At 33.3% G+C, this 27,107-nt stretch overlaps 3 protein-coding genes across 3 annotated transcripts; 1 reads left to right on the forward strand and 2 right to left on the reverse strand.

Annotated features, from left to right (window-relative positions):
* The first annotated feature begins 3,263 nt into the window (after positions 1–3,263).
* LOC134282724 (uncharacterized) lies at positions 3,264–9,632 on the forward strand. The gene is made up of 5 exons (XM_062765131.1): positions 3,264–3,313; positions 3,766–3,860; positions 4,031–4,291; positions 6,981–7,175; positions 9,356–9,632. Exons 1-5 carry the CDS (start codon positions 3,264–3,266, stop codon positions 9,559–9,561), a joined length of 807 nt encoding a protein of 268 aa, XP_062621115.1. The 3' UTR covers positions 9,562–9,632.
* A 3,123-nt stretch (positions 9,633–12,755) lies between these two features.
* LOC134282722 (uncharacterized) lies at positions 12,756–19,811 on the reverse strand. Its single transcript, XM_062765129.1, has 8 exons — positions 19,585–19,811; positions 17,189–17,329; positions 16,633–16,874; positions 15,623–15,824; positions 15,251–15,355; positions 14,917–15,030; positions 14,016–14,546; positions 12,756–13,207 (listed from the first exon to the last, which is right to left on the reverse strand). Exons 1-7 carry the CDS (start codon positions 19,783–19,785, stop codon positions 14,265–14,267), a joined length of 1,287 nt encoding a protein of 428 aa, XP_062621113.1. The 5' UTR covers positions 19,786–19,811; the 3' UTR covers positions 12,756–13,207; positions 14,016–14,264.
* A 2,158-nt stretch (positions 19,812–21,969) lies between these two features.
* On the reverse strand, positions 21,970–26,835 carry LOC134282723 (heat shock 70 kDa protein 12A-like). Its single transcript, XM_062765130.1, has 5 exons — positions 26,714–26,835; positions 24,936–25,269; positions 24,535–24,753; positions 23,366–23,525; positions 21,970–23,144 (listed from the first exon to the last, which is right to left on the reverse strand). The coding sequence occupies exons 2-5, from the start codon at positions 25,245–25,247 to the stop codon at positions 22,096–22,098; spliced, it is 1,740 nt and encodes a 579-aa protein (XP_062621114.1). The 5' UTR covers positions 25,248–25,269; positions 26,714–26,835; the 3' UTR covers positions 21,970–22,095.
* Between the last annotated feature and the right edge of the window lie 272 nt (positions 26,836–27,107).

Consider the following 27,107-nt stretch of genomic DNA (forward strand, 5'->3'; position numbering starts at 1 on the left):
GAGTGACATCAAATAGTATTGATTTCTCAATTAAAGATAATACAGAGTATGAACATTACTACAACTTGTTTTAATATTTTTTAATGTTCCGTAATTGATGAGACGTAAGAATGCTTTAAAGTCTTGAATTAGGATCTACATGTACTTTATATTAAAACATATTGGATATCTTTGTCAAAAATTGATACGAGATATTATCAAATAATGAAATTAGTATTCTGAATTAGTAAATCCTCTAATTACTCCATCAATGTATAAAACAAAACACATTTATTTAATATTAAACAGCTTAATTTATGTTGATCTCTAGTCTCTAAGTCTTTAAGAGAGAAATTTTGTGCCTCGTTCCAATATTTTCAAATTTTGTTTTATCAATCTATGTGATAAAATGATTCATATTCGATAATAATGTTAAACTTTACATTCCTATTTAATTGAGTTTACAACCAATTCTAGTTTAATTTGTCATATTTCCCAGAATGCAATCATGGCAATTATTTAAAAAGGAATAAAAAAAAAACATCGCATAGTAGATCATAGAGATACAATTATGTAATAAGATGAGAAGTTTATCGAATAGGAATCGTATTTTTATGCCCCCGTAAACGAAGTTTCGGGGGTATATAGTTTTTGTCGTGTCCGTCTGTCTGTCTGTCTCTCTGTCTCTCTGTCTGTCTGTCTCTCTGTTTGTCTGTTTGTCCGCAAAAACTTTAACCTTGCCCATAACTTTTGATTTAGTGGAGCTATGACTTTCATATTTCACATGTGTATTCCTTGTGACAAGACCTTTCTTTGGGTACCACCAAATTTGACCTTTTGACCTTGACCTTGGAGTTTGACCCACTTTTACATGAAATTTTTAAAATTTTACTTTGGCCATATCTTTTGAACAGTAGACACCAGGACATTTATACTTCACATATGTAATGTTTGTTGAAAGACCTTTCACTGGATACCAACAACCTTGACCTTTTGACCTTGACCTTGTAGATTTCCATACTTATGAAAATTTTTTAACCTTGGCCATTACTTTTCCACGGTAAGGGTTAGGGCTTTCATACTTCATATATGTAATCCTTGTAAAAAGACCCTTCATTGGATACCAAGAACTTTGACCCTTTGACCTTGACCTTTGAGATTGACCCACTTTAAAAAAGCAAATCTTCACCCTTACTTTTAAAGATTAGGGCTAGTGCTTTCATACTTTACTTATCTGATCTTTATGACAAGACCTTTCATTTGATAACAATAACTTTGACCCTTTGACCTTGACCTTGGAGTTTGACCTACTTTTTAAGAAATTGTACGTTGACCATAACTTTTGAACAGTAGACACCAGGACATTTATACTTCACATATGTAATGTTTGTTGAAAGACCTTTCACTGGATACCAACAACCTTGACCCTTTGACCCTGACCTTGTAGATTTCCTTACTTGTGAGAAAACTTTAACCTTGGCCATAACTTTTGAACGGTAAGGGATAGGGCTTTCACTCTTCATATGCGTAAACCTTGTGAAAAGACCCTTTATTGGATACCAAGAGTTTTGACCCTTTGACCTTGACCTTTGATACTGGCCTACTTTAAAAAATGCAAACATTGACCATAACTTTTAAATAGTTAGGGCTAATGCTTTCATACTTTACATATTTAACTCTTGTGACAAGACCTTTCATTTGATAACAAGAACTTTGACCCTTTGACCTTGACCTTGGAGTTTGACCTACTTTTTAAAAAAATTTAGCCTTGGCCATAACTTCTGAACGGTAAGGGCTATTGCTTCCATACTCTCCATAAGTATTCTATGTTGCAAGAGCTTTCATTTGATACCAATTACATTGACCTTTTTACCTTGACCTTGGAGATTTTTGTACTTATTGAAAAAACTTTAACATTGGCTTATTTTCAAACTTCTGGCTTATTTTCAAATTTCACAATTGTTTTCCAGTGAGAATACCCTATACTTTTGTTACCAATTAATTAAATTAGCATTTAAGAAAAGCTTAATCTTTACTATGTTGCCATACGGGGGCATCTGTGTTTCAAAAACACATCTTGTTTCGAATAGAAATGGATGCTTGTATGTTTTTGAACAACTTTATTGCATATAAACCAAATAATTATCGAATAAAAAAGATAAAATTATAGAATAGGAATGACAAAATTAGCGACTAGCAACCGATTGTTTTAAATATTAATGACATCGAATACGAAACGCGTGCTTTCGAGAAAAAATATGTAAATTTTATGATATATGAATCATATTGTCACGTTTCCTGTATTTGGAATAGCAATTTATCGAATACAAATTACAAATAATGGAATAGAAATAACAAGTAATCAAATAGGAATCACATTGCATAGAATAAGAATTTTTTTAGGATAAGAAAAATCTCATTCTCAAGGTTATGGTCCGAAAGCGATCAATTTTCAAGCCGAGACGGGCTACTGACAAATAAGTTAATTGTTACAGGGATTTCAACAATTTATTTAAAGTCAGCATTACTTACATGCTATGGTCGCATTAATATTGCTCTTTTTCACAAATATAACCTATCATTGGAATCATTTGGTCGATGTGTTTCATTCTAATTTTTAGGGCTATTAATTTTGTTATTTTTATACTGAATTTGACTAGATGGGATGTTCCACCCACCTGATCAATATATATAGGGCTCACTTTCTAGACAGCAGATTTTTAAGATTTGTGTTTTATGTCCTATTCGTTGTTTTGTAGTTATTTATGGATGCCATGGATTTTGGAAATTATCTTCAAAAATAATGTTGTCATGCTTGAAGATAACTGAAATCGTGCACTGATCAAAATGTACATATATACACGGGGTGATACTGTATGTTTATTTCTATTTTTCTTGAAAAGGGAAAAAATTGAAACCAAAATATAAATAAAGTGATATTGCATGATTAATCCCGTAAAACAAATTCCCAGCTAAAAAAAAATGTTCAAACTTTGAGGTGGGGTCAATATTCAACAGGGTCAATTTTCAACTTGTTGACATCATCAGAAGTAAGAAAAAAAATTATCAAGCTGTTGAAAAATGACCCCGGGTATAAATTCAACGACTTTTGGTCTCAATATTCAACGTTGAAAAATGACCCCGGTTCAATATTCAACGTTGAAAAATGACCCCCGGGTCAATTTTCAACTTGGGTCAATATTCAACGTTACACCGGAGAGCTGACAATTAAAAGATACTTGTGATTTGAAATTTTAGTCATTAAATCGCTTTTAATAGGAAATATGGAGAAAAACGAAAAGAGATCAAGTTCAGAGTCCATTGAAACAATTCAGTGAGAAAAGAGTTGATGATATTAAACGAGGCGCCCCTAAAAATTTCAACAAATGTTTTTTTTCTAACATAACTCTGGAGCAAGCAGCTAGGTTATAAAGTTATAAATCTGCATCATGAGTAGGGTTAATACATGCATTCAATTTCTTTTCTGGGATAATTATTGGAAATTACAGGTCATAGAATGTGTTGTATCCTTTTTTTCTGAAAATAAAATTTGAATAGGGATGGAAACTTATTGTGAATTAGAACATGTGTTATGCTGCTAATGTTTGCTTAAGTTGAATTTTAACCAAAAATATCCGTGAATTTACCAGTTAAAGAATGGATTGATAGTCCTCACACACACATGCTGCAAAATATTGGCTACATGTGTTCAATTTGTTTTTTTAAACTTCAGGGTGAACGTTTGATAATTTTGTCTGTTTTTCAGTGATTGATTTTAACAAATAGGATATTACAAACAAAGAGAAATATTGACCATAAGCTAACATTTTCAGGAACTGACAATGAACTATTAGAATACTTCTCAGGATTTGTATTGAACTGTGAGAGATGAGTCTCACGCGTAAATTCGATTCAGCTTCAAATGCATTAAATTAAATAATTAACCCCCTGGCTGAGGATTGGATAATCCTTAAATCTACTATTATTTTACGCAGCTCATTATTTTAATTTTTTACATGGAGTAACAAGGTTATATATTTTTCTTTGGTAGTACGATGTTTCATATACAAACAAACGACATTTCAACGACAAATAAAAGAAGTGCCCCTCTACGGGACCTCTCCTCCCCCTATATCTGCTACGAACTTCTTCAAAAGGGAGGAGTGTTTCAAGGCCTGCCACTTCAGTTCTGAGTGTCAGTCAGTGCGATTTGTCGGCGATGTCTGCCAGCTTTACGATTCCACAGATCTTGGACCAAATGGAGATGACATCTTTGTTGTCACTGAAAACATATCTTACTCAGAAGTCAGAGGTACATACGATATGTATTTTGATCTTTTTTCGGAATGGACTTATTTCAAGAAATATGAAAATGTTAATCATAAGATTCGTTCTTTTTAAATACATTTACTCGTATTTAAAAAGTACAACTAAAACAGAATATAACAAAGTAAATGATACAACAAATATTAAATGTATACAATACAAAAGAACAGTTATAAAAAAGTTTAACAGATCATACGTTGTATCTGTAGTTTCTTTGCAAAACTTGAATAATCAAAGTACTGAAAAGCGGTTAGCATGCTTTCATCGAATATGTACAGTGTACAATAACAAAAAATGCATTGAATGATGATATTGAAGTAGGCATGCATATCTTTTTCCAGTGTCATCAGCGAAGAAGCAGACACACTGAATTTTGTAGCTATAACCAATAACATCCCAGACTGATGTCACAAATGTTTGTTTCAAAATATCAACCTGAGATTTTCAGTTTGAAAGACAAGAAGTTCAATTTCAAAAATTTCCCCCTAATTGTCTCCATTGGTGGCGTCCAAAAGTGCTTAGAACGAAAAAAAAAATCATGTTGATGTTGCAAATTTAATTGGCTTTCATGCTCTATTGGTGCTGAAATTAGATAACTGTAAAGGCTGCTATAGCAAACAACTCAAAAAGAAAATAAAATGATAATTCTAATTCTTTAGATTAATTGATTTGGAGTACTGTACATAGATCTTTAGCTCGGTAGTCTGAGAAAAACGGATGGATGAGCAGAGAATTAATTAATTTCAGAGAGCTTCAGTTTCGTAGGCTCACTGCAGGTCAGCAGGTGTGACCTGTCATTGGGGATGCTTACTTCTCCTATGCACCGGAACTTTCAAGGACCCGTTTTTCTTTTGAGACCGATCACTGTTCATTCTGTATTTTGATACAGATACTGAGTACATCTGTTTATTTATATTATGAACTATTTCTCTCACAGGAAGAAAGACAAGTAAACAAGATAATGAAGTTTTAAGAAATGTACATTATTGACTTTGCATACAATTAAACGTTCGAATCGAACATATACTGAGTATTTGGCAAATATTTTTCATGAAATATTGTTAAAAAAAAGGTTTGAAAAGGAAAGTTGTTGTTTAATCCATCAATACTAGGATTTTAAAAATTCAAAGGTTCACTAAAAGTCAGTGTTTAACAAACAATTTAATTGTCCATTGCAAGAATTACCTAGGTATCATTGTCACTTTCTTCAATATTCTGCATAAGCAATACATTGTTGTTTTTTTTTTTTTTTTACTAAAAACAAGTATGCGAATTTCTATCAATATGTCTGTAAGCATCTGTATTTTAATTTTTATTTCTTCTCAAAGGCTCAAAATGATAATTAACAAATTGGACAAATTCAAATTTAAAATGTATTTTTACAACTTATACCTTGCATAGGAATTTAGCAAACTTTCAAAAATAATCATTCATTAGATATAATTTTCAATTTGCGCTTATCGTCAAGATTTTTCATGCCTCTTTTTCCTGTGCATATTTTATATCGGCTGATTTTTAGAAAAGGATCGAATGCCGATTAAATTTTTTTCTCCAATTTTTTAAAATTAATTTTAGTATTTTCAGGCTCCCATTTTCTTTTTTTTTTTAATAAAAATGTGATCGTTTAAAATCGTTTGTAATAATTAGACTGAGTACAGAATTGATCCCTGGAAACAAAGCTTTTATCATCTTTTAAATAATTTCAATTGAGAAAAAAGGAGAAGAAAACAAACGTTTCATTATGGAAGTAATCCATAACTGTACAACTTACAGATGTATTCAGTATTTTTATATAAAGGCTTTCTTCGTGTACTAGTATTACTTAAGTTAATTAAAGGGATGCCTTAATATTTTGGAAAATGAAACTCGATCGAGAGATTCTCCGATGTTTTGCAGTCGGTAATAACCTTCAACCCCTTTAGCCAGTAATTAACCCGTCCTCCCTGTGCCAAGTAGCATAATTCGGTCTAATATTTATTGTTCATGAGGGGTGCCTTATAATTAATCACAGGCACCTGAATTTTTATCAGTAAGTCTCTAAATCAGCCAAATATCGAAATATTCTACCCCCTCTATATATATATATATACACAGGGTGTCCAACGCAATTTTGACCACCTGTTCGATTCAGGCTTCAATTTAACACATAAATCGGAAATGCCTACTGGTTTTCGTGTAGCATTGGGTTCAAATATGATATTTCTCGCTATACATTTCTTCCTAAAGTTTAAATCTAACCCGTTGATAATGTTATCAGCTAAACTTCATGCTGACTTCGAATTTCGTCACAGGGCCCGATCGCCATCAGCTGATGTCACGGAAATTTAATCTCGACACCAAATGTTAATACAACAATTATAAATTTATTTCATTGACAAACACAATCAGAAAAAAATTAAAGAACCGAAAGATTGTTGTTTTTATAGTCTTGATTTTATTTAACATATGTTATATGTGTTAGAAACAAATCATAGGTACTAGGTAGAGGCTTTGTTGAAGTTTCTGTTGTCGATAGGTAGCGCCTTATGGCAGTTTCCGGTGTCGATAAAAATCGGACACATGCCATAAAGCTAACCGCTTAAAAATCAATTATGTTTTAAAATTTGATTGCTTAACTTCAAAAGTTGCTTGTCTAGTACAAAAAAAGAATCGGTTTTATTTTTTAATATTTTTAGATTTATCAACCTCCAGATGCACACAAAATAACTACATTTACGACAGTACTTACTCTATATGTTACAAACCAGACACGAGGTTAGCCAATAACACATACGCCCATCAGCTGTGTAGTGAGTCCGGAGGTAGACTCATGATGGTGGACTCACAAGAAAAACAAAACCTTATAGAAAGCATTACATTTCCCACAGGGCGTGAGTATTTTTATCTGTATGTCTCAATACTTCTTTAAAAGTATTTTAAACTGTATATTTAAGGAATCACTGTCTAGTTTTGAGAGTATGCCAGGGCATCAACAATAGTGGGAAACATGGGATAATTTGCATAACGGGCGAAGTCCCTGGCATACTCTCAAAACTAGACAGGGAGTCCTTATATTTCCATTTCATAGTGAAATATAATTGGAGACTTACATACATTAAAAATGTAAACTAATAGATTTAAATTACACGAGGACTTCCATGCCAATTTCAATAGTTCTCGCACACTGACGTCAAACACAAAGAAAGCTGCACGAGATTTACATGCATATTTGGCCTCCTGAGACAGATGCGCACGAGATTTGCATGCGTTTAAGACCACCTTAGCTGCTGACCTATCGACCTGCCTAATTTACATTCCGGCGGAATTATCAAGAAATAATTTCCCCCATCTTTCAAACAGTTATCACAGCGAAAAAAATTAGAAATGGAAATATTTCAATATTATTATAAATATCTTTAAACGGTATATTTCAATATTTTTTAGCATTTTATTCAACTGTATATTTCATTTCTAAGTTTTTAGCTCACTTGAGCCGAAGGCTCAAGTGACCTTTTTTGATAAAAATTTGTCCGTTGTCTGTCGTCGTTGTTGTCGTCGTAAACTTTTCACATTTTCATCTTCTTCTCAAGAACCACTGGGCCAATTTCAACCAAACTTGCTACAAAGTATCCTTGGGTGAAGGGGATTCAAGTTTGTTCAAATGAATGGCCACGCCCTTTTCCAAGGGGAGATAATTATGAATGAGAAAAATTGATGCCATTTTTAAAAAAAATCTCAAGAACCACTGGGCCAGGAAAGATGAAACTCATGTGGAATCATCCTCAGGTAGTGTAGATTCAATTTTGTTCATTTCATGACCCCCGGGGGTAGGGTGGGGCCAAAATTGCCAATCAAACTTTTACATAGGAAATATAGGAAAATTAACTCTTCAAAAATCTTCTTCTCAGGAATCACAGGGCCAGGAAAGATGAAACTCATGTGGAATCATCCTCAGATACTCGAGTAGTGTAGATTCAAGTTTGTTCAAATCATGACCCCTGGGGGTAGGGTGGGGCCAGAATGGCCGAACAAAGTTTTACATAGGAATATATAGGAAAAATCTTTAAAAATCTTTTTCTCAAGAACCACTGGGCCAGGAAAGATGAAACTCATGTGGAATCATCCTCAGATGATGTAGATTCAATTTTGTTCAAATCATAACCCCCGGGGTAGGGTGGGGCCAAAATGGCCAATCAAAGTTTTACATAGTATATAGTATAGGAAAAATCTTTTAAAATCTTCTTCTCAAGAATCACAGGGCCAGGAAAGATCAAACTCATGTGGAATCATCCTCAGATGGTGTAGATTCAAGTTTATTCTAATCATGACCCCTCTGGGGTAGGGTGGGGCCAAAATGGCTGATCAAAGTTTTACATAGGAAATATAGGAAAAATCTTTATAAATATTCTTCTCAAGAACCACTGGGCCAGGTAAGATGAAATTCATATGGATTCATTCTCAGATGGTGTAGATTCAAGTTTGTTCAAATCATGACCCCTGGGGGTAGGGTGGGGCCAAAATGGCTGATCAAAGCTTTATCTAGTAGTATATATAGGATAAATCTTTAAAAATTTTCTTCTCAAGAACCATTTAGACAGGAAAAATGAAACTCATTGGAAATTATCCTCATGTAGTGTAGATTCAAATTTGTTCAAATCGTGACCTCCGGGGGTAGGGTGGGGCCAAAATGGCCGACCAAAAATTAATTCTCATAGAAATATATAGGGAATCCTTTTAAAATCTTCTTTTCAAGTACTTCAAAGCCATGATTAGTAATATTTATGTAGAATTATCCTCAGGCAGAGTAGATTCAAGTTTGTCCAAATCATGATATGTGCATTTTCCTAGCTGATGTGCTCAGGTGAGCACTGTGGCCCCTGGGCCTCTTGTTAATTGTATACTCTGTATTTGACTTTTTAAAAAAGTATTTAAAACTGTATATATTTTTTAGTGTATCGTTTTTGAGAATTTGAAACTGTATACAGTATTTCAATTGTTTGGGTTTTTTCTTTCTTTTTATTGCAATTTTAAAAAAAAGTATTTTTAAAGCATGTTTTCATTGTTTTTAAAGCTGGTGTAAGTAATTTCCGCATTGACGCATTGAGCTCTGGAGGGATATGGAGATTTTCAGATGGGAGGGTGATCAGCTCCTTCTACTGGGGTACCGGGCAACCAGACAGGAATTATCCCACGATCTGCATCGATATGAACACACACAAATGGAACGATGTTCATGCAAACTACAACCATGCTATATTGTGTGAAAAAGACTTATAGGCAGGAACACAGATACTGTTACTGGCTCATGGAAATTATAGTATTATAACAATCTACTTTTGATGAAAAAAATTTTTTTTTTAAGTTTAAGATAAGAAATTGATATTAAGAACACGAACCTCAATGCCGTCCTTAATAGTTTACATTGTACATCGTTTCCATGTACTTTGCTCTATACATGTATATAAAATTTTGTTTATGAAATCTTAAAACTAATGGGATTGATGCTAAATGTGATTTCTTTTGTTTCCTTGACTTTCCTTATTTATGCAGCAATCTGTTATTATCACCTGCATATGAAGATTGTGTCTTTCAGTCGATTTGATAAGCAAGAGCAAGCTCAACGTAAAAACAACTTCTAAAACAAGTCAAACTATTGATAAATATGTTAATGATACACGGATATTTAAAGTCAAATTTGACCAAATTTTATGGTCGATACAATAATCTTGTTAGGCGATAGAATTTATCGTCAATTCAAATGTTGGCTAACGTTTTTCATACAAATTTTTAGACCTTTACATGTATATTCACGCTGAATTGTCGACATATTTTTTTTCTGTTTTCACGATCATGACAAGGGAACCCACGGCGAGTGTGACTGGTCGACAGAGGGTGCTTACTCCTCCGTGGTGCCCGAACTTCTGGCCCCGGGATCATGAAACAGACAAAATTTCAATTATCTATAAAATCTTTAAAACTTGTTAAAGGAAACTCATAATTTGCATGCAACAGCAGGCTGATGATACAAAATCGGAAAGCATTTTCATTTCAGGTTGCATGACCTCTTAAAAATTTCAGCATCTAAGGCATTTTTTGACTTAAGCATAAGATGCTTCATGATCCCGGGGCCTGGCATTCAGTTTTAGAGGTCTGCGTTTTCTCTGCTTCCAATTCCGTGACTTCGTATTGTTCCAATAAAATAAGACTCCGTGACCATGGTTTTCTTGGGGTGAAAATTTTCAAAGTTACACTCAACTACATGCAATATTTATATATTAACAAAGTAAAAAAAGGATACGAGCAACACATTTTTTATTAAAACTTTTTATCTAAAAACAAAAACAATGCATAAATAAAAAATAATCGAACATAAGTGCAAATAAGTTTAGATTTTAAGCAATGAATATGCAAGCTTACACACTATCTTGGAAGACGCATATTTTTTTTTAAATACAAGAAATATGAAACGTAAATTATCCAAACAGTCTTATGCTATGTACATTTCACCTTTAAATATGCCAATCCAATGAGTACTATCTAGGCACGTAGCGTATATGCATATATTGTAAGAAAACATTTAAAAAAAAGTAATGTTATATTACATATGTATAAAGAAATGGTATTATGGTTTATTCTGTTGGTCAAAGAAAATGAAATTAATGACCGACTTTTCCTCACAGTATGCCCGATCATGTATTTTAATTAATAATATTAATGCTCTAGAAAAAAAAGAATCAACAGATTAGTGCATACTTAACTTAATATAAGTTTTTTTTTTATTTATGCATAGTATTAATTATTATATAAAAAACAGTCTAAGAACCACTTCGCTCACAAGAGTTAACAAATCTTACTGACAAAGAAATATGCAGATATTTTTGCAAAACGATATTCTCAAGCAACTATGTACATGTAGTTGAGATTATTTTCGTAAAATTAAAAACTCTATTAAAGGAACCTCATCCTTGATCCAGACATCTGACCATAATTTGATTAAGCATATGGAGATAACGAACTGTTTTCAAAATCAAAAGTACAAAAAAACCAATATAAAATAGGAGCATAGCAAACAATGACCTCTAAAACATCAGAGAATGGATCAGGTACCATGGAGGAGTGAGCATCCCCTGCCGACCGGTCACATCCGCCGTGTGCACCTAGCTTGTCATGATCGGGAAATAATCGAAAAGACATCATCAATATTCAATTAATAAATAATGGACTTAGAATTAGTATGAAAAACGTTATTCAGCATTTGACTCAAAGATAAATTGCATTTGCTGACAAGGTCGTTGTATCGACCATAGAACTTACAAAATGATGCTTTTAAACGAGATTGATTAAAATCTGTTTCATCAACTTGTTTGTCAATAATTTACCTCATTTTAGAAATTGTTTATACATAGAGCATACTCTTTCGTATCGATTCAAATGAGATATATAAACTCCTTATGCATGTGATGAGGGTGCATGTATATTGCTGCATAAGTTAGGGAGGTAGATGATAGAAAAGTTAAAGTCATCACGTTTATCATAGAGCTTGGTTTTAAGATTACCATTAACGTCTTTATCAAGTAACATATCCAAATATGAAACAGATGTGTCAAACATTTTGGTATCTTTAACTCAAGCTCACCAGGATATATCGTATCGAAATAAGAATGGTAATTACCATTGTTAATTGACAATACTTCGTCGATATATCTATATGACTGTCGAGTTGAAGACCGAAACAAGTCTTTGAGTATTGCAAAACTTTAGTGCCATCATAATTGTCATATACAAACAGGCCCTTGTGTTTTTGAATATAACACAACACATGTATTCGCAGAATACTCTTAGGCTATTTAAAGAATTACTTGGTAATGGATTTCCACTGTATGACCAACACAGCATCGCCCTTACATCATAATAACTGAATCAAAGGCCATAATTTGATAAATTTAAAATAGGTACCATTGCTAATCATAATAATGCACTAAGTTTATGTCTGCTAAATCATTACTAATAAGAGCCTTTTCTAATTCCAGAACCCTTGATCATGCAAATTCGGGTTTTATTGATAATTTTGAAAAAATTTTGCTCTACATATTCATGCAATTAGTAGCTTAATATACAGGAAGAGAAAAAGATTTTCAAAAGACTTATTTGCATCTTCACTGTTTTTATAGAGCCTCTATCTAATTATAGAATTATTGAATCTTGTATCATAAATTTAACAGTTTTGGTAAAGAGTGCAATGCTAAAACAATCATGCCAAAGGGTTGACTGCTCAATATCAAGTACTGTAGATCACTAAATTTTCGCGACACTTTAGCAAAAGTATTTTTAGCGAGACAAAAGAATTGTGGATGGTCTATATAATCATAAGGAATACTATTATAGGCGAGAATTAAATTTTCGCGAGCACACTGACTCGCGTAATAACGCGAAAATAAAGTTCTCGCGAATAAAAAGTGATTTACAGTAGGTAAGAAAATTATTTTTAAAATTAATGATTTAAGACCAAGCCCAAAGGGACAAGTACCTAGGAAGTCGTTATTTTTTATTTAGATTAATCCCCTCACAAATATAAACCAAGTACCGGTATATTGGTTGAAATTGGTTCGGCAGTTTCAGAGAATATGCTGAAAAAGAGTCCAATGCTTATCAATTTGATGCACAGTGGAACAACAGAAGAAAACAGATTTTCATCTTTACTTTTAATATCTACATTCCACCTCCTCTCCAATTATGGCTGTACCTATCCCAGGTTAAGGTTTTAAATAATTTTGAAGAAGTAATTTTCAACAGATTTTTACATGACTGTCAGGACATATTGATATACATGTCCTTTGTATCAACAAGCTTACATTCCTTCATCCAAGTGCTTTTTTTTATTATTTTAATAGAAATTAATCTAGTTGTTGGTTAAAGGGAATAGCTTAAAGTAATATATGCTATAACGTGCGTTATTTTAAAATACGGCTGGAAATTTATATATTTTGTTTACCAATAAAAGTTACGAAAATGCTGTAAATTACACCATTTAAATAAAATTCGTTATAAAGTTATCAAATTATAATTATTTATTATCCTGCAAGGAAATAATGTTATTTTTAAGTAAATCCACCATTTGGGCATCTCACTTTTGAATTGATAAACAAACAGTAAAACAAATATATTTCAATAATTATTTTTTTGACAACATTTGCTAATACCCTCATTTTTATATTATTCTAATTTCATTGTATGTTTATAGCTATACTTTGCACATATGTTATGCCTATCATTTATGCTATTGTATCATAATTATATTTATTATTTTTCTTACAATTATGACGACTAATTTATATATTGTACCTCATGTACCACTGATGTTGGTGTGAGCGAAATAAATAAATGAAATGAAATGAACATGGATGGCGTGTTACTATTAATATAACTTATCTTTAAATGTAATCAGTATCAACCACACACATTAACCATAAACCTTTTATTAATAATCGTTGTAAATGCAAGTTGTCCATCTTGTACACATACGTTCTATAATTTCCTACTGTTTACGCACTTCCTTTTTAAATATTCATGAACAAGAATTAACTGCTGTATATGCTTTATTGTTCTGTTATTACAACGAGTTTTATAGTTAAATTTTGTGGAAATATTATTTTTCATTACACTTTATGTGTTTCAAATCATTTAATCATTTTGTTTCACATACAAATCGGCATCCATACGGCGTATATTACTTTAAATAACTGATTAAAATTCAGGTGGTCAGAGAGATCGAGGAAGAAATAACTGATCAGAAAACCTCTACGAATGAACTAATAACCAGTCGAAATTCAACAACCATATGCAACTAACTGTTGTTTTCTATCATTAAATCTTATATGAATTCAGATTCAATAAAATAAATATATTTTCAATAAAAAGTATCTTTTTTGATTTGGCTAATGCTGCATTTTTATCTTTTCTCATTATTAGCATTTTACATGTTATTTGACTTTGACATATCCTTTAGATATCAATGGTCCCTCTTTGTACAAGAAAACAGCTGGCCACACGGTATACTCCACTTCTTTTCCTTTCGTCATAAACATATTAAAACAAGCAGGATCATAGGTGTTGCCCTTGTCTAACCACAGAATGTGCATCGGAGGATCTTGCACACACATTAACCATAAGCATTCGATGCATGCGTCAATGTAAATGTTCAAGTTGTCCATCTTGTACACATCCCATTCGATAATTTCTTTGAGTTTGGCATCTTTAAATATCTACCAGTATTAAAAGCTGTATATGACATGGACGATTTCAAAGAAAATTAAAAGCATTTCGCTAACAAGTACATTTAACTCAAATATTTAAAAAATCTTAAACTGTAACGCTTTTTTTGTATTCATAAAAATTTGCTAATAAACAGCTAAAAATTCATAAAAGCGAAGTTTACATAGCAAGAAAAAAGGCAGTTTTCTTGAAAATGTTATCAACTATTCGAAGGCAATTAACGTAAAATGAGGAACAGTTTCTTATCAATGATTGTGTTGGAGTTAAGGATACTATACAAAATACGTGTACAAAGGTATCATATCTTTTTTTAAAAACAGGGAAATGGTTGCTTATTTTCATCGGGACAAATATACGTACCGTACACAGCGGGCTGATTGACGAAGTTGATGTAGTTTTACGGAAGTCTTTAGCGAACTTCTTCAATGAGGCTGTAAAGCTGGCATTTGCCTCCATCTCTTCCACGGAATATTCCTAAATACTCATAAACTTAATACTTCATAAAGTCAAAATTCCAGAAAATTTATGCACCAAAAATGTTTACTTTTATTGTTGAAAAAATTGATTGTTCTACCTAATAAACAGAGTGCATACTTAAGAATAAACATCTTATCCAGGAGAAAATATTGAAAGTGGACACCTTGGCGATACACACGACCATAAAAACTAAACTGAAATTATTCAGAAAACTTACCTTTCCACTGCTGCACCATTTCGGACGCAACATTGGTTCGCGCATTCCTGCTTCGATAAAAGACATTTGGGATTTCGCCACTTCTTGACAGAACTTTATTCCAATCTGAACAACAGGATCAGAAGATTGTCTAGTTTACAATTTTAGTATAAAGTAAATTCATAATTTAATCGATTAAGATTTTTTTACATGTATTGTGCCTTCTGAAGCCAACAAGAATAGATCTATCTGAACTGACGACGAATTTAGTCGTGTTACAAAATAGTTCTTTCGATTTTTGTTTAAGTGTGTTACAATACACATCAGAGATACCATTTATCCCCTCTTGTCCGTAAAATGTTGAAGATCCATACAGATGAACTGAAGATTTACCTTCACAATTTGCATTAAGATGTTGTATGTCTCCACATCATCTTTCTTCTGGTTTGTTTTTATTTCCTCAAAAGCCTCGCTCCACTCCTCGTCATACACTAAGCCGAACTTCTCCCCTATTTTTGTCGGCCTATTCCTATCGCTCAGATCGGCAAAGTTTGGGTTTCCGTCTGTGAGTTTATCGCTCGCAATTTTGCTCAGCCTGTCACAGGAAAGGAAGTCAAAACAAGGAGGGAAAATTAACTTTACAATAAAATTGAATGAATGTGATTATGTATAAATAAACTTATAAAGATATGGATAAAGATTAATGTCTGTTAAAAAAGTTGGAGGAGTAGCGGAAATTCAAAGAACTTCTTTATCAAACATCGAGAATTATATAAAAAAAATTATATCATCCTTCTTTATTTCATTTGTATTTGAAAAATTATCCCCAATGAATATAATTAATCATACTTGAATCAACTTACATCATACATGTATTCAAGTTTATACAAAAACTTTTATATGCCAATATTTGAACTTTTTTATATTCCCTCTAAGATGCATAATTTACGCTATTTTGTTGACTCAAGGGCGTAAGCCAAGGTAAAATAGACATTTCCTTGTTCTTTGTAAGTATACTGGTGAATTAATTAACTGCCCAAATGTCACAATAATATTCCTAAGAGGGAAATTTGGACAGTGGAATTCCAGCATAAGTAGCATTTACTTCCCAACGTTAGTGTTTTTATTAATTTGAATTAAGGAAAATAAAATTTTTAATTTAGCAAAGAATTTGAAAACATGTCGTTTTTCAGTTTGACAATAATTGTATGTGTGACACATTTAAAGGTTACTACGCAGTGTTGTAATGGTCCTGCTCGCAATAAACCAGAACTAACTAAATACCTACCTGAAAGTACGTTTATTTGTATTCTGGGTACCGCATTTACAACATCAAGTAAATGATTTTATTTCATTAGTATGTCATCAAAACCTTATCTTAGCAGCAAATATAAAAAACTAACCTTGTGGTTAATTCCTCGACTTGAGCTTTAAGCTTTTCGTTTTCGAGTTTAATATTTTTCAATTCTTCGGACTCTTTCGGCGGTATAGGTGTAACTTTTTGAAAGCTGTGATGATATACTTCGGGGATATGTCTTGATTCCCTGACTGTCATACTCAGTCTTTTTCCACTGTATCTTTTGGACCCCCTTTTCATTGGGCCTTCGTTAGACTTCTGTGGTCGTGAATAAATTTGTCCCAAAGACTGAATGTAAAAAAAATGGCGATCAGATGAGTTGGAGAATGTTTTTCAATAAAAGGATAAAAATTAATTGTTTTAAATTGGTAAAAAATTGATGCATTAAAAAAAAATTTTGGTAATATTTGGAAATATTCTCTTTAAAACATTCACATTTAAAGACATGGTTGAATCAGATCGAATACTGTACGCTTTATTCGTATGCCTGTTATGATATTGAAGTTAGAAAATCAGGCAAACCTTGCCATGATATTTTTGGTTTCTTGACTCTTTTAAAATGCTATGATAAGAGTTTGCTTTTCATTACAGATAAACTTTACCTGCCAAATGTTGTAAGCCGACATCAGCGACTCAAATTCTTTCATTTCTTTACTAGATTCGCCTTTGCATGTCATAATAACACTTTGAAGTTCAGCAAATTTTTCCTGATTATCGGATATTTCTTTCTTCTCTATCTTGAACTAACAAAGAAATTTATTTAAAATTCTAACATTTATACACTGGTACACACGTGCTTGAAAAATTCGGAGGTATATAGTTTTTGCCTGTCCGTCCGTCTGTCTGTTTGTCCACATAACCATAATTTTTGAGTGGGTGTGGCTATGGTTTTCATATTTCACAGGTGTATTCCTTGCGACAATACCTTTCTTCGGGTGACATCAAATTTAAATTTCTTCCTATAGACCTAATACTATATGTATAGTTTCTCGAGTGTCAGTAATTTTTTTTTTTTATTTCTTTAAAATTAAGAATAGAGCTAGGCATTTCTATAAAGAGTGTCTCTATTGTATACTTTTCACACAATAAAACACCGGTCGGCTCCCTTAAATGAATTAAAATCAGTCTGATGTTGTGTTTGATATATTTTAAAAGTATATAGAAAAGAAATATGAGATAGTTGACTCTCCAAAACAAAGAACTATATTTAAATCTTATAATCAATGCAAAAATATTTCAAAGTTTAAAGAAGATTGAAGAATGTTTTGGTTTAGTGCATAGATAATAAACAACAGACTGCATATTTTGGCATTATTTTTTCCTATTTAAATTACATAATCATTGTATATAAATCTTTCTAAGTTGTGTGTTTAATCCTTATATCACGTGCCCTAAATTCGGGTGCTTAAAATAAGACACACATCATATGATATGCACACCAAAAGAAAATAAAAAAATTATGGTGTCCCGATAGAGCCATTGCAAAAGTTTATAATTAGCGCATTAGAAACAACGCGCAAGCGCATTGTTAGAAACAACATGCAAGCGCATTAATGACAACGCGCTTACGCGTTAATGACAACGAATTGTGTGTTAGCGCGAAGTAGTGTTGTGAACATTAACGCACGTGCGTATTAATATTTATTCTAACACGCAAGCGCATTAATGACAACGCGCAAGCGCGTTAACTTAATGTTCACAACACGACTTTGCGCTAACACACAATTCTTTGTCATTAACGCGATAGCGCATTGTCATAAACGCGCTGGGGCGTTGACATTAATGCGCTTGCGTGTTGTTAGAATACAACATGCAAGCGCTTTAATGTTCACAACACGACTTCGCACTAACAAACAACTCGTTGTCATTAACGCACTAGCGCATTGTCATTAAGGTATTCAATGTATAATATTTACATTTGCCAATGTCTTTCCTTAGATGACAATACTAAAAAAATAAAATTCAATTTTCAATGACATGCAGTCGGTCACATGATCAGACTTTCTTGCATATGGAAAGCATTTAGCAAACTGCACGAGACATTTGGAAAGTCTTAACTGTGACTTCATATGACGTCGTATTTATATATGTTATTTTGCATTCAATAACAAAGTCTAAAAAGAGCATTTTGTCTTTGTAATGTGAATAGAAATATAAGAAATAAGATATCATTTTTAGAGTGTCAATGGGATATGACATGAAGTCGGTGCGTGATCAAATCTACTATAACGCCTTTCGGGCGTTATAGAATTTGATCACGTGACCGACTTAATTCATGTCATATCCCAATGACACTCAAAAATGATAAATTATTTCTTAAATGAAGGGATTTTGAACGATTTTAAATAATTTTAAACTAGTTAAAAACACACGGCTAGATAACGATAAAAGTGACATGAACCAAATTACAAGACTGATAACATGTAAGGGGACAATCATTTTGCACATTAAAAGTTTTTAAAGAGTTATCTGCCCTTGGTGAAAATAAAAAAAAAATATTTCTCAAAATTTCTTCGGTAGATAACTCATTTTATTTCATATTTGAATAAGGAGGGAGTTTATGCATATATTCACCAAGAGATTTATTTGAAATTCAAATTACTTTTTAGAATATCTTATAAAAACATGCGCTGTCCATGGACTTCAATGTAAAATTGAAGGTGAAATTGATTGGACAATAATCAAAATTTTGTAAATTCCTTTGGTGGAGCATTTCTATTTGATAACCTCTTCAAAATACTACCATGAATATATATCGGACCAGTCATTTATTAGGTACAAAATATGGTCTTTATACATTTAAATACCTTAATGCGCTTGCGTGTTGTTTATAACGCGCTAAATACACTTTTGCAATGGCCCTATCGGGACACCATAAAAATAGAAAAAAAACATAGTCTTTTTATAAATGTGCAAACTGCACAGTACACTAGTATACCTATACATAAATGAGGGCCCTTGATTGGTGAATAAACATATTATAGATGACCATACTTACCTTCATATTAAAATCTTGATCAGGTGGCTTCTGTGCGGGAAGTGACTTTGTCAATTTCTGATGAGTTTTCCCCGCCAATAAATCATACAAGTCCCGTGCGCTCTGAATCACTGTTGGACTGATTTTCTGGCGATGTTTCTTGAGTAAGGTTTCATCTTCAAGCATTGATTTTATTAAGCCCTCTGTGTCCTTACTAGACATTTTGTTTACTATGTAAACCGAAAGCGGAAGTGTGCAGTGTTATAACTATATGGACATGATGGATGGGCGGATCTATAGATGCTTTCAGAGAGAGAGAGAGAGAGAGAGAGAGAGAGAGAGAGAGAGAGAGAGAGAGAATTATTATTTAAAACGTAATATATCATTTGCATTCGTCATCTATGTGCTCTAAATTCTCTATTTTTCGAGAAAAAAAACTCAAAGTAAATATTTAATTACTAGTATTTACTCAAGATACATGTATCATAGTCCGACTGTAATATATACATGTATTAAAATTAAATATCTACATGTATCTGCATAATATAATGTAACTGATAGTCAAATCTTTTTACCACAATTTTAATACTGATGTTAAAAAGCTTACATACACAGGAACTTAATGTTAAACTTTCTTTTTAAGTTATATTTCCCCTTTTTATTTGGGTCAGAAAATGAGGAAGATATATACACTCCTTTGTAAATTCTTAAAACTCTTAAAATCCTCTTTAAAAACGTATTTTAATCCTATACGTATTTAAGATTTCTCCTAAGGAAAGAATAACTAAATAAAGCGTTTTATCGTACAGATTCTGTCCAAAGATAGGGGGGAATCCATCAGTGTTTTTATGATATATACATGTTAATTATAATGGCCAGGGGCATAGCAACATGGGGGGGGGTGGCCCCCCCACACACTTTTTTCCCAACCTTACTTATACTATAGGAAATGTTAATTGAAAGCCTGGTTGGCCCCTCCACTTTTAGTGATGTGCCGAAAATATAGCATTGGAATTGGTGCTAAAAGTAGTTGACACTGAAAAAAAAGTATACCTAACACCCCCCCCCCCCACCCCCACCCCCACGAAAAAGGATTTGGGGCAACTTTCCCCCCCTTTTTTTTTTTTTTTTAGTTTTTGTAAACTTTTTTTTATGTAAGTAAAAAAATTTTTTCTATGTTTTGTTACTTTCAAAAACGACGCTGTGTTCCATAATGTGTCAGATAAAAAAAGTAAAATAAGAGCTCACAGTGGCATTATGTAACAAAGATTCCGTGAAAGTCTGGTTAAATTTTAATCACTGGTAAAGGAGGAGTTGCGGATTAAGAGATAGGTACCCCAGAGCGTAACAGACGGGCGGACGAACAGACGGACGGACATCCCGATCACTATATAGTATATATCATCCCATTTTTCAAGGGGGGAGGGGGTATAATATTAAAAGAAACATCTGTCAAATGTAATAGGCGTAGTCACAGGGGGGGGGGGCAGCGGGGGGTGCTAGCCCCCCCCCCCCCCACTTTCAATGGGGGGGGGTAACAAATATTCTGTGCCCCCCACTTTTTAATGAAGAACAGAATCACAGCTATTTTGAAATAATATTTATACATAGTTGTATAATAACATTGTGTAGAAAAATTGAAATTGAAAGTAACTTGCCTTTGAAAAAAAAGTTGGCCACTCCCCCCCCCCCCCCCCCCCCCCCCCCCGTATTTTGGATTTTCGTAATTTTAAATTTTTTTTTTTTTTTTTTTTTTTTTTTGCTTGTAAAATAATTTTTTTTTTTTTTTTTGAGCCCCCCCCCCCCCACTTTTAATTTTTTTTTTTTTTTTTTTTTTTTTTTTGCTTGTCAAAGAATTAAATGAAACTTTTAAGTTTGTGACTACGCCTCTGTCGAGTGTCATGTAGCGTCCGTAAAGTTTTGATCTTCCCAGCTACTTTGGAAACGCCGAACCAGTTTTGAAACATGTTATCTATACATGTATAATACATTAGGTAGCTGCAGAATTGTAGCTCTCCGAAAAAATGTAGCGACAGACCGGTCGGTCAAAATATTCTTTTCGGAGAGCTACAGTTTTTCAGCTAATCTATATGTAAACGGGGACAAAAGATATAATTATTTCTTAAGTTCTTCCTATCTGCTTGATTGGCTTTGCCACAACCATAAAAAATAATGCAATTTTCAAAAATTTTACCACCTTGGTGAATTGCGACTTTATGGTCACTCTATTATAAGTTCAGGATCCAAGGTAGGGGCTAGGTTGGTCATTCAGTATAAATACTCTCCATCATTGAAATCTTCCTCTCCGCTAATGGACATGCTTAGCAGGTAAACTGTATGTACCATTACAACTAGCAATCCTATTTCTCAACCTATATTCCAAATAGTATAACAAAACAGAGCATGCTGAATATTGTATTATTTATTAGCATATCGTGGAATTCACAGATAAAAATATTCATTTGCAGGTTTGAAACATTCAATCAAGTCACCATAATTTTATAGGTACATGTACAATTAATATTAGTTTTGCTACAAAAAGTCAAAATAAGAGGAATAGACTTTCCCACTAGTGGATTCTTTTGCTTCCACCATCAATTCAGTCTCTCCAAAAATCATCTTCACATCAACCTTAAGTCTTTCTTTAGCTTCTGGCAATTTTACTACAACTTTTCCTAGATATTCACAAGATTTATCAGTCACATATTTTGGATTTGGATCTTCTGAAGCGAAAATCTTCAGCAGCATTTCTGATTGGTTGCTTTTTATAGTAACATGGCGCCCACTGACAGCTTCTCCAACACGGATATCTTGATCACACTGGATGTATTTCTTGAAAACGTCTTTCACGCGATCTACACCATCTATGGTAACCTTTCTCGTTGGGGAATGGTCTCCCTTCACAAACGGTGGGGAAATATTAATTCCATAGGTATACCTGGCTTTACGTATCGTGATAGCTTGAGGTTTGTGGCCAAACAGAACGGCTCCTTTCAATACAGCCAAACCTGCATCCTCTGGGACTATCACCTTCTGTTTTGGAAAAGCCTTCATGACTGCGTCCAGCATCATGGGTGATTCAGAAAACCCACCGACCATCAGAAGTGTTGATATATCTGTGAGATTTTCTTTCGTCATCAATTCCTGAAGGTGTTCCACGAGCATGTTAGCAGGCTCCATAAACAAATCTTTAAACAAACCTGCCTCCATTCTCAATTTATCCGTCTGCCAGGTCATTTTACCAGCATACTGCATCTGCTGTATCACCTCTTTGATTTTTTCGGACGTTTCTTCTTCAAAGGTTTGCACAAGGGACACTGGAAGCTTAATGGTAATTTTGCTCTCGGATTCCGGTTTTATCGTCCTTTTCTTGGTCTCCAGTTCCCTGTGGATGTCTAAATCATCTGCTTTATAATCGTCCTTGAATTTCTTAAAGCAGGGCCCACTGACGATTCGGATCAACATCTGATGGAATGCTTCGTCCACTTTTGTCCCTCCCCAGGGCCCACCAGTAGGTCTGTGCAGCTCCTTCAGAGTCCCGTCTGGTTGTTTTTGGTGAATAGTTATGTCTGCTGTGCCACCTGTAAGACAAAATTTAGCTTTGTCAATGTTTGGTTTTACATTGTAAGGGGACTTATGTAGTTTTTTTTAAATATTTGTTCAACCTTAAAAGGTTTGCAATGAATCACACAGTTGGGTAAAGAAATTTTGTTAAGATAAAAAAAAAGTCACCAAAAATAGTCTCAAAGACTCAATATCCTTAGCAATGTCTATATGTATATTGCAAATGATCTTTTTATACCTCCTAAGTCGATGATCATGTACTTTGTTCCTGAACTGGAGGATAGGAAAGACTGTGTACCGGGGTTCCCCATCAACTTAGTGGTGGGAAGGTGTTGACAGTACAGGGAGGCAGCCTCGGGCTCCAGACAAATGGACAGCTGTTCTGTCTCAATACCAGCCTAATAGATATTGATGAAAAATAAATTTTTAGGCATTTCTTTAAACATAGAAATTCAAATGCTAAATGATAATGCGTTATATATCTATATAATTTAAAAAAAAAACGTAATGTATATTTTGGCAAAAAGGAATAAATGATGTAAATTTGTTCAACAGTAGGTTTAAGCACCCCATCCCATCCCACCCCCCAAAAATTAAACCTTCAATATACTAATTGAGACACTATTTCAGTCACAAAGTCTAAATATTCAATCAATATTATTAACAGGGTTTGACATTAAGCTTTTGGAATACTAGACCAGTTGGGCTACTCTGGCAAGTTTTTACAAACCCTGACCCTTTAACCACTAGCCCTGACCAAACTTGAGAAAAAATATTTAGAGTACACAGTGGTGATAATTCTTTTTTCTGTGCAGATGATTAGACTCCATATTTTAATAAGGACATTTTATTATCTGATTGGTTAATTGTAATACAGTTTAAATATCTAACCAATCAGATAAGGAGAAACAGAAGTGCGACACCAAAACCTCCTCCAAAGCTGCCAATGGAGAAAATTTTATGTATCCAATTAATAAATCGTCCGATTACAGCATATCAAACGCTAATAGCGGGGTTTATGTTAAAGAGACTAGTAAAAGAACATCTCCCAGACAGTGTGCTACAAGTCAAATGGTAAATGGAGAGGGCTTATATAGGCTATGCCTGCTGCCCAATCCATTTATGTATTTTACATAATAAAATATGTTCAAATCAAAAAATCTGAAACATTTTAATTTTATTTTTTCATTGACAAAAAGTGATTCATTTCAAAATATATAATAAGTTCATTTATTTTTCTTACACGACCAGTCAGTCTAGTACACAGGCATTTTACCCGACTGGACCCATCTTTTACCAGACTCAGTCGGTCAGACGTGCCTTAATGTCAAACCCAGCTGTTAACATATTTGATATTTATTTGGTCATTTGAGAACAAGTGCAGCAGTATGGTATACATGTGTTTACCTTATTGGCAGCCTCCCTCATGAATTGTTTGGCTGAATCTGTCCAGATAGCTGGTACAGTTAAGACCCAGTGAATGTCTTTATTGTTTACTGTTGTGCCTTTAGTTTCCAATGCAGCTAACAAGTGACCCTTCAGGTATCTTATGACATGGGCAAATAAATCTAATGCTGGGGCTTCTTTGCCTTTGTCATCTTTTATCAATATGGTTCTTGATAATTTCTGCAAAAATAAAGTACACCAATCACCCTAATAGCATCTTATTGGATTGATGAACGAGGAAAATATTTTTTTAAAAATTAATATAAATCTATATGTAAAAAAAACAATGACAACCTAAATGTGACATTTGTACTGAGTAAAAAATATTAAATGCATATTTTTTTTCCAATGGAAAAACTCACCTTAGTGGAATGAAGCACCATTTTAAATCTTTTAAAGAAGTAGTGATCAAAATGATTATCATCTAGAGCAAGTTCTGAGTACATATCCTCAGCTTCGTATCCGAATGCCATGAACTCCTTTTTGGGAGACAGCAACACACATGTCGGGGCCTTTAAGGACACAAGTCCCCTGGAACCCGCGACCCAGTTCTGGTTAGTGGAGATCCTCAAGGGATCAGTTTTATAGTCATGTTTAAATGAAAACGCATATCCAGAGAATGTAGTACCAAAATCTATGGCTGCTACCAAAAGTTTGTCTTTTTTGTCAGCCATTTCTTTTTTCACTCCAGAGCCGCTGTAACAAGAGTATTAATGTTAAAAATATCAATTGAAATGTATCATAAATGTTCGACCACTCTGTTCTCTTCTACACAAGGGCAGGGTCCGACACTCGTCAAAATTTGGTCTCGCCATTTGGGCAACCTTGGTACTGATCACAGGTTGCCCGAATGAATTTCAGGTCTTCCAAATAAAATATCAAATGAAACAAAACTTAATGTGCAAGTGTTTAAAATGTGATAAAATATATAACAAGTGTTTTTGAATTAAAAAAATGTAAACCAGACATTTTTTTAATGTCAAGATGTCTTCAAGTATGTTATCAAACAAAAATATAAACAGAATCAGACATATAGAATGCTGAAGTTTGTAGTTTAAAACATCCATTTTCACTTAACATGAAATATAGTAGGCCTAAATAAATGGGGTCAATTATCTCTGGACTGAATTAACCCCGTGTGATATTACAGTGGACACCCAACATGGCTGTCTAGCAGCAGAAAACGATCATCAGATGATCAGAAAGTTGTAGGGGGAAATGCAAGATGTTACAATGATGATTATTACTCTTTATATTTAAGGTGATTTATGACTAAGTTGACATATTTTATATTTCAAATAAACTTTTTTAAAGTCTTTTGGTAAAAATTGCATCAGCTGATAGATCGAACACTGAGATTTGGCAGGAAGAAAAATATACGCGGCTGCAATTTAAAAATGTGAAATGGGTTGGTTTGGTGACAGGAAAATATGTTTTTAAGGCCCTATGAAGTTTATTTTAAAATATTAAACATCATTAAAATTTTTAATATTCCCAATTCGTCCAAAGTCATCAATTGGGCGAGCCAGACTGAAAATCAGGTCTTCCGAAATCATTTCAGGATGGAAATGACGAGGTGACGAGCGTGAATGTCGCATCCTGCAAGGGTGTATATTTTTATGTGAAGTAGAGAACAGAGTGGATGCCCCTGTGATACAAACTCATTAAGCTTTGTTATGATTAATTTGGTAGTTATTTACAGTATTACTCCTTTTTTATCTTTTAAATTCTACTTTATAAAGATTTGCTCAATTGCAACTATATGGGACATATTCAACTGTGGCGAGGGCTTGTCGAGAAACAATTTAGACATTCTTAATAGTTTAACAGAAAATAAACCTTTTAGTGATGACAATGTAAAAATTCTGGTTTTGTTGTCTTTGATTATGACTGATACTGTATGTCAAAATTTGCATTTTTACATGAACAGATGAAGTGATCTTGAAGAAAGAAGGAAACTAAAGCTAAGTCTAAGATAGCAAATATACTGCTTTATTAAAAAGTTATGGAGCTTTATTTAACGTTCTTTTAGAAACAACAACCTTTTAAAGGGTTACATTTGTGAAATCTGTACAACTGTACAATGGAGAAAACGAAAGTAGAAATTCAAACTTCGATTAAAATTCTTCTGAAGAATTACCGTTAATTATTTAAGTCCTCTGACTTTCCTCTTGGATTAGTAGTTATCTTCATCTGTCACTTAATATAATCAAGCATTGAAATAAACAAGTATCGAGCCATTATCCATAAGCCAGTATCAGTCATTCCATTACTTTGGATAGGTAGGCGCACCTGTTAAGAATTAACTTGTACATACAATGGGCTTAAATTGCTAACGTATTGAAAGAAAAAAACTAGACTACCATAGCACCTTCATCAATTTAAAATTGTTCAATTTCATTTTTATTAAAATATTCATTAAAAACAAAAAGTATCATTTCCGTCCTTTCATTTTCGAAGCGAATTTTAAAGGACAGGGTTAATTTGGGTTGTTTCTAAATTTAGCATATTGGAAATCCAAGTTTCGATTTATT

This window comes from Saccostrea cucullata, unplaced genomic scaffold (assembly GCF_032062105.1).
Source record: "Saccostrea cucullata isolate Sc308-1 unplaced genomic scaffold, CSIRO_AGI_Scuc_v1 ctg1052, whole genome shotgun sequence".
NCBI classification, from domain to species: domain Eukaryota; kingdom Metazoa; phylum Mollusca; class Bivalvia; order Ostreida; family Ostreidae; genus Saccostrea; species Saccostrea cuccullata.

Excerpts from the sequence above, each read along its gene's own strand:
- LOC134282723 (XM_062765130.1), bottom strand. The coding sequence starts at position 25,247 with ATGGCTGACAAAAAAGACAAACTTTTGGTAGCAGCCATAGATTTTGGT. Across the intron at positions 23,526-24,534 it reads TGAGGGAGGCTGCCAATAAG|GCTGGTATTGAGACAGAACA; the intron begins GTAAACACATGT and ends AATATCTATTAG. Across the intron at positions 23,145-23,365 it reads CATGATCATCGACTTAGGAG|GTGGCACAGCAGACATAACT; the intron begins GTATAAAAAGAT and ends TTTGTCTTACAG.
- LOC134282722 (XM_062765129.1), bottom strand. The coding sequence starts at position 19,785 with ATGTCTAGTAAGGACACAGAGGGCTTAATAAAATCAATGCTTGAAGAT. Across the intron at positions 15,825-16,632 it reads GTCGAGGAATTAACCACAAG|GCTGAGCAAAATTGCGAGCG; the intron begins GTTAGTTTTTTA and ends TTCCTGTGACAG. Across the intron at positions 14,547-14,916 it reads CAATCAGCCCGCTGTGTACG|ATATTTAAAGATGCCAAACT; the intron begins GTACGTATATTT and ends TAATACTGGTAG.
- LOC134282724 (XM_062765131.1), top strand. The coding sequence starts at position 3,264 with ATGGAGAAAAACGAAAAGAGATCAAGTTCAGAGTCCATTGAAACAATT. Across the intron at positions 3,861-4,030 it reads CTCAGGATTTGTATTGAACT|TACGATGTTTCATATACAAA; the intron begins GTGAGAGATGAG and ends TTTCTTTGGTAG. Across the intron at positions 4,292-6,980 it reads ATCTTACTCAGAAGTCAGAG|ATTTATCAACCTCCAGATGC; the intron begins GTACATACGATA and ends TAATATTTTTAG.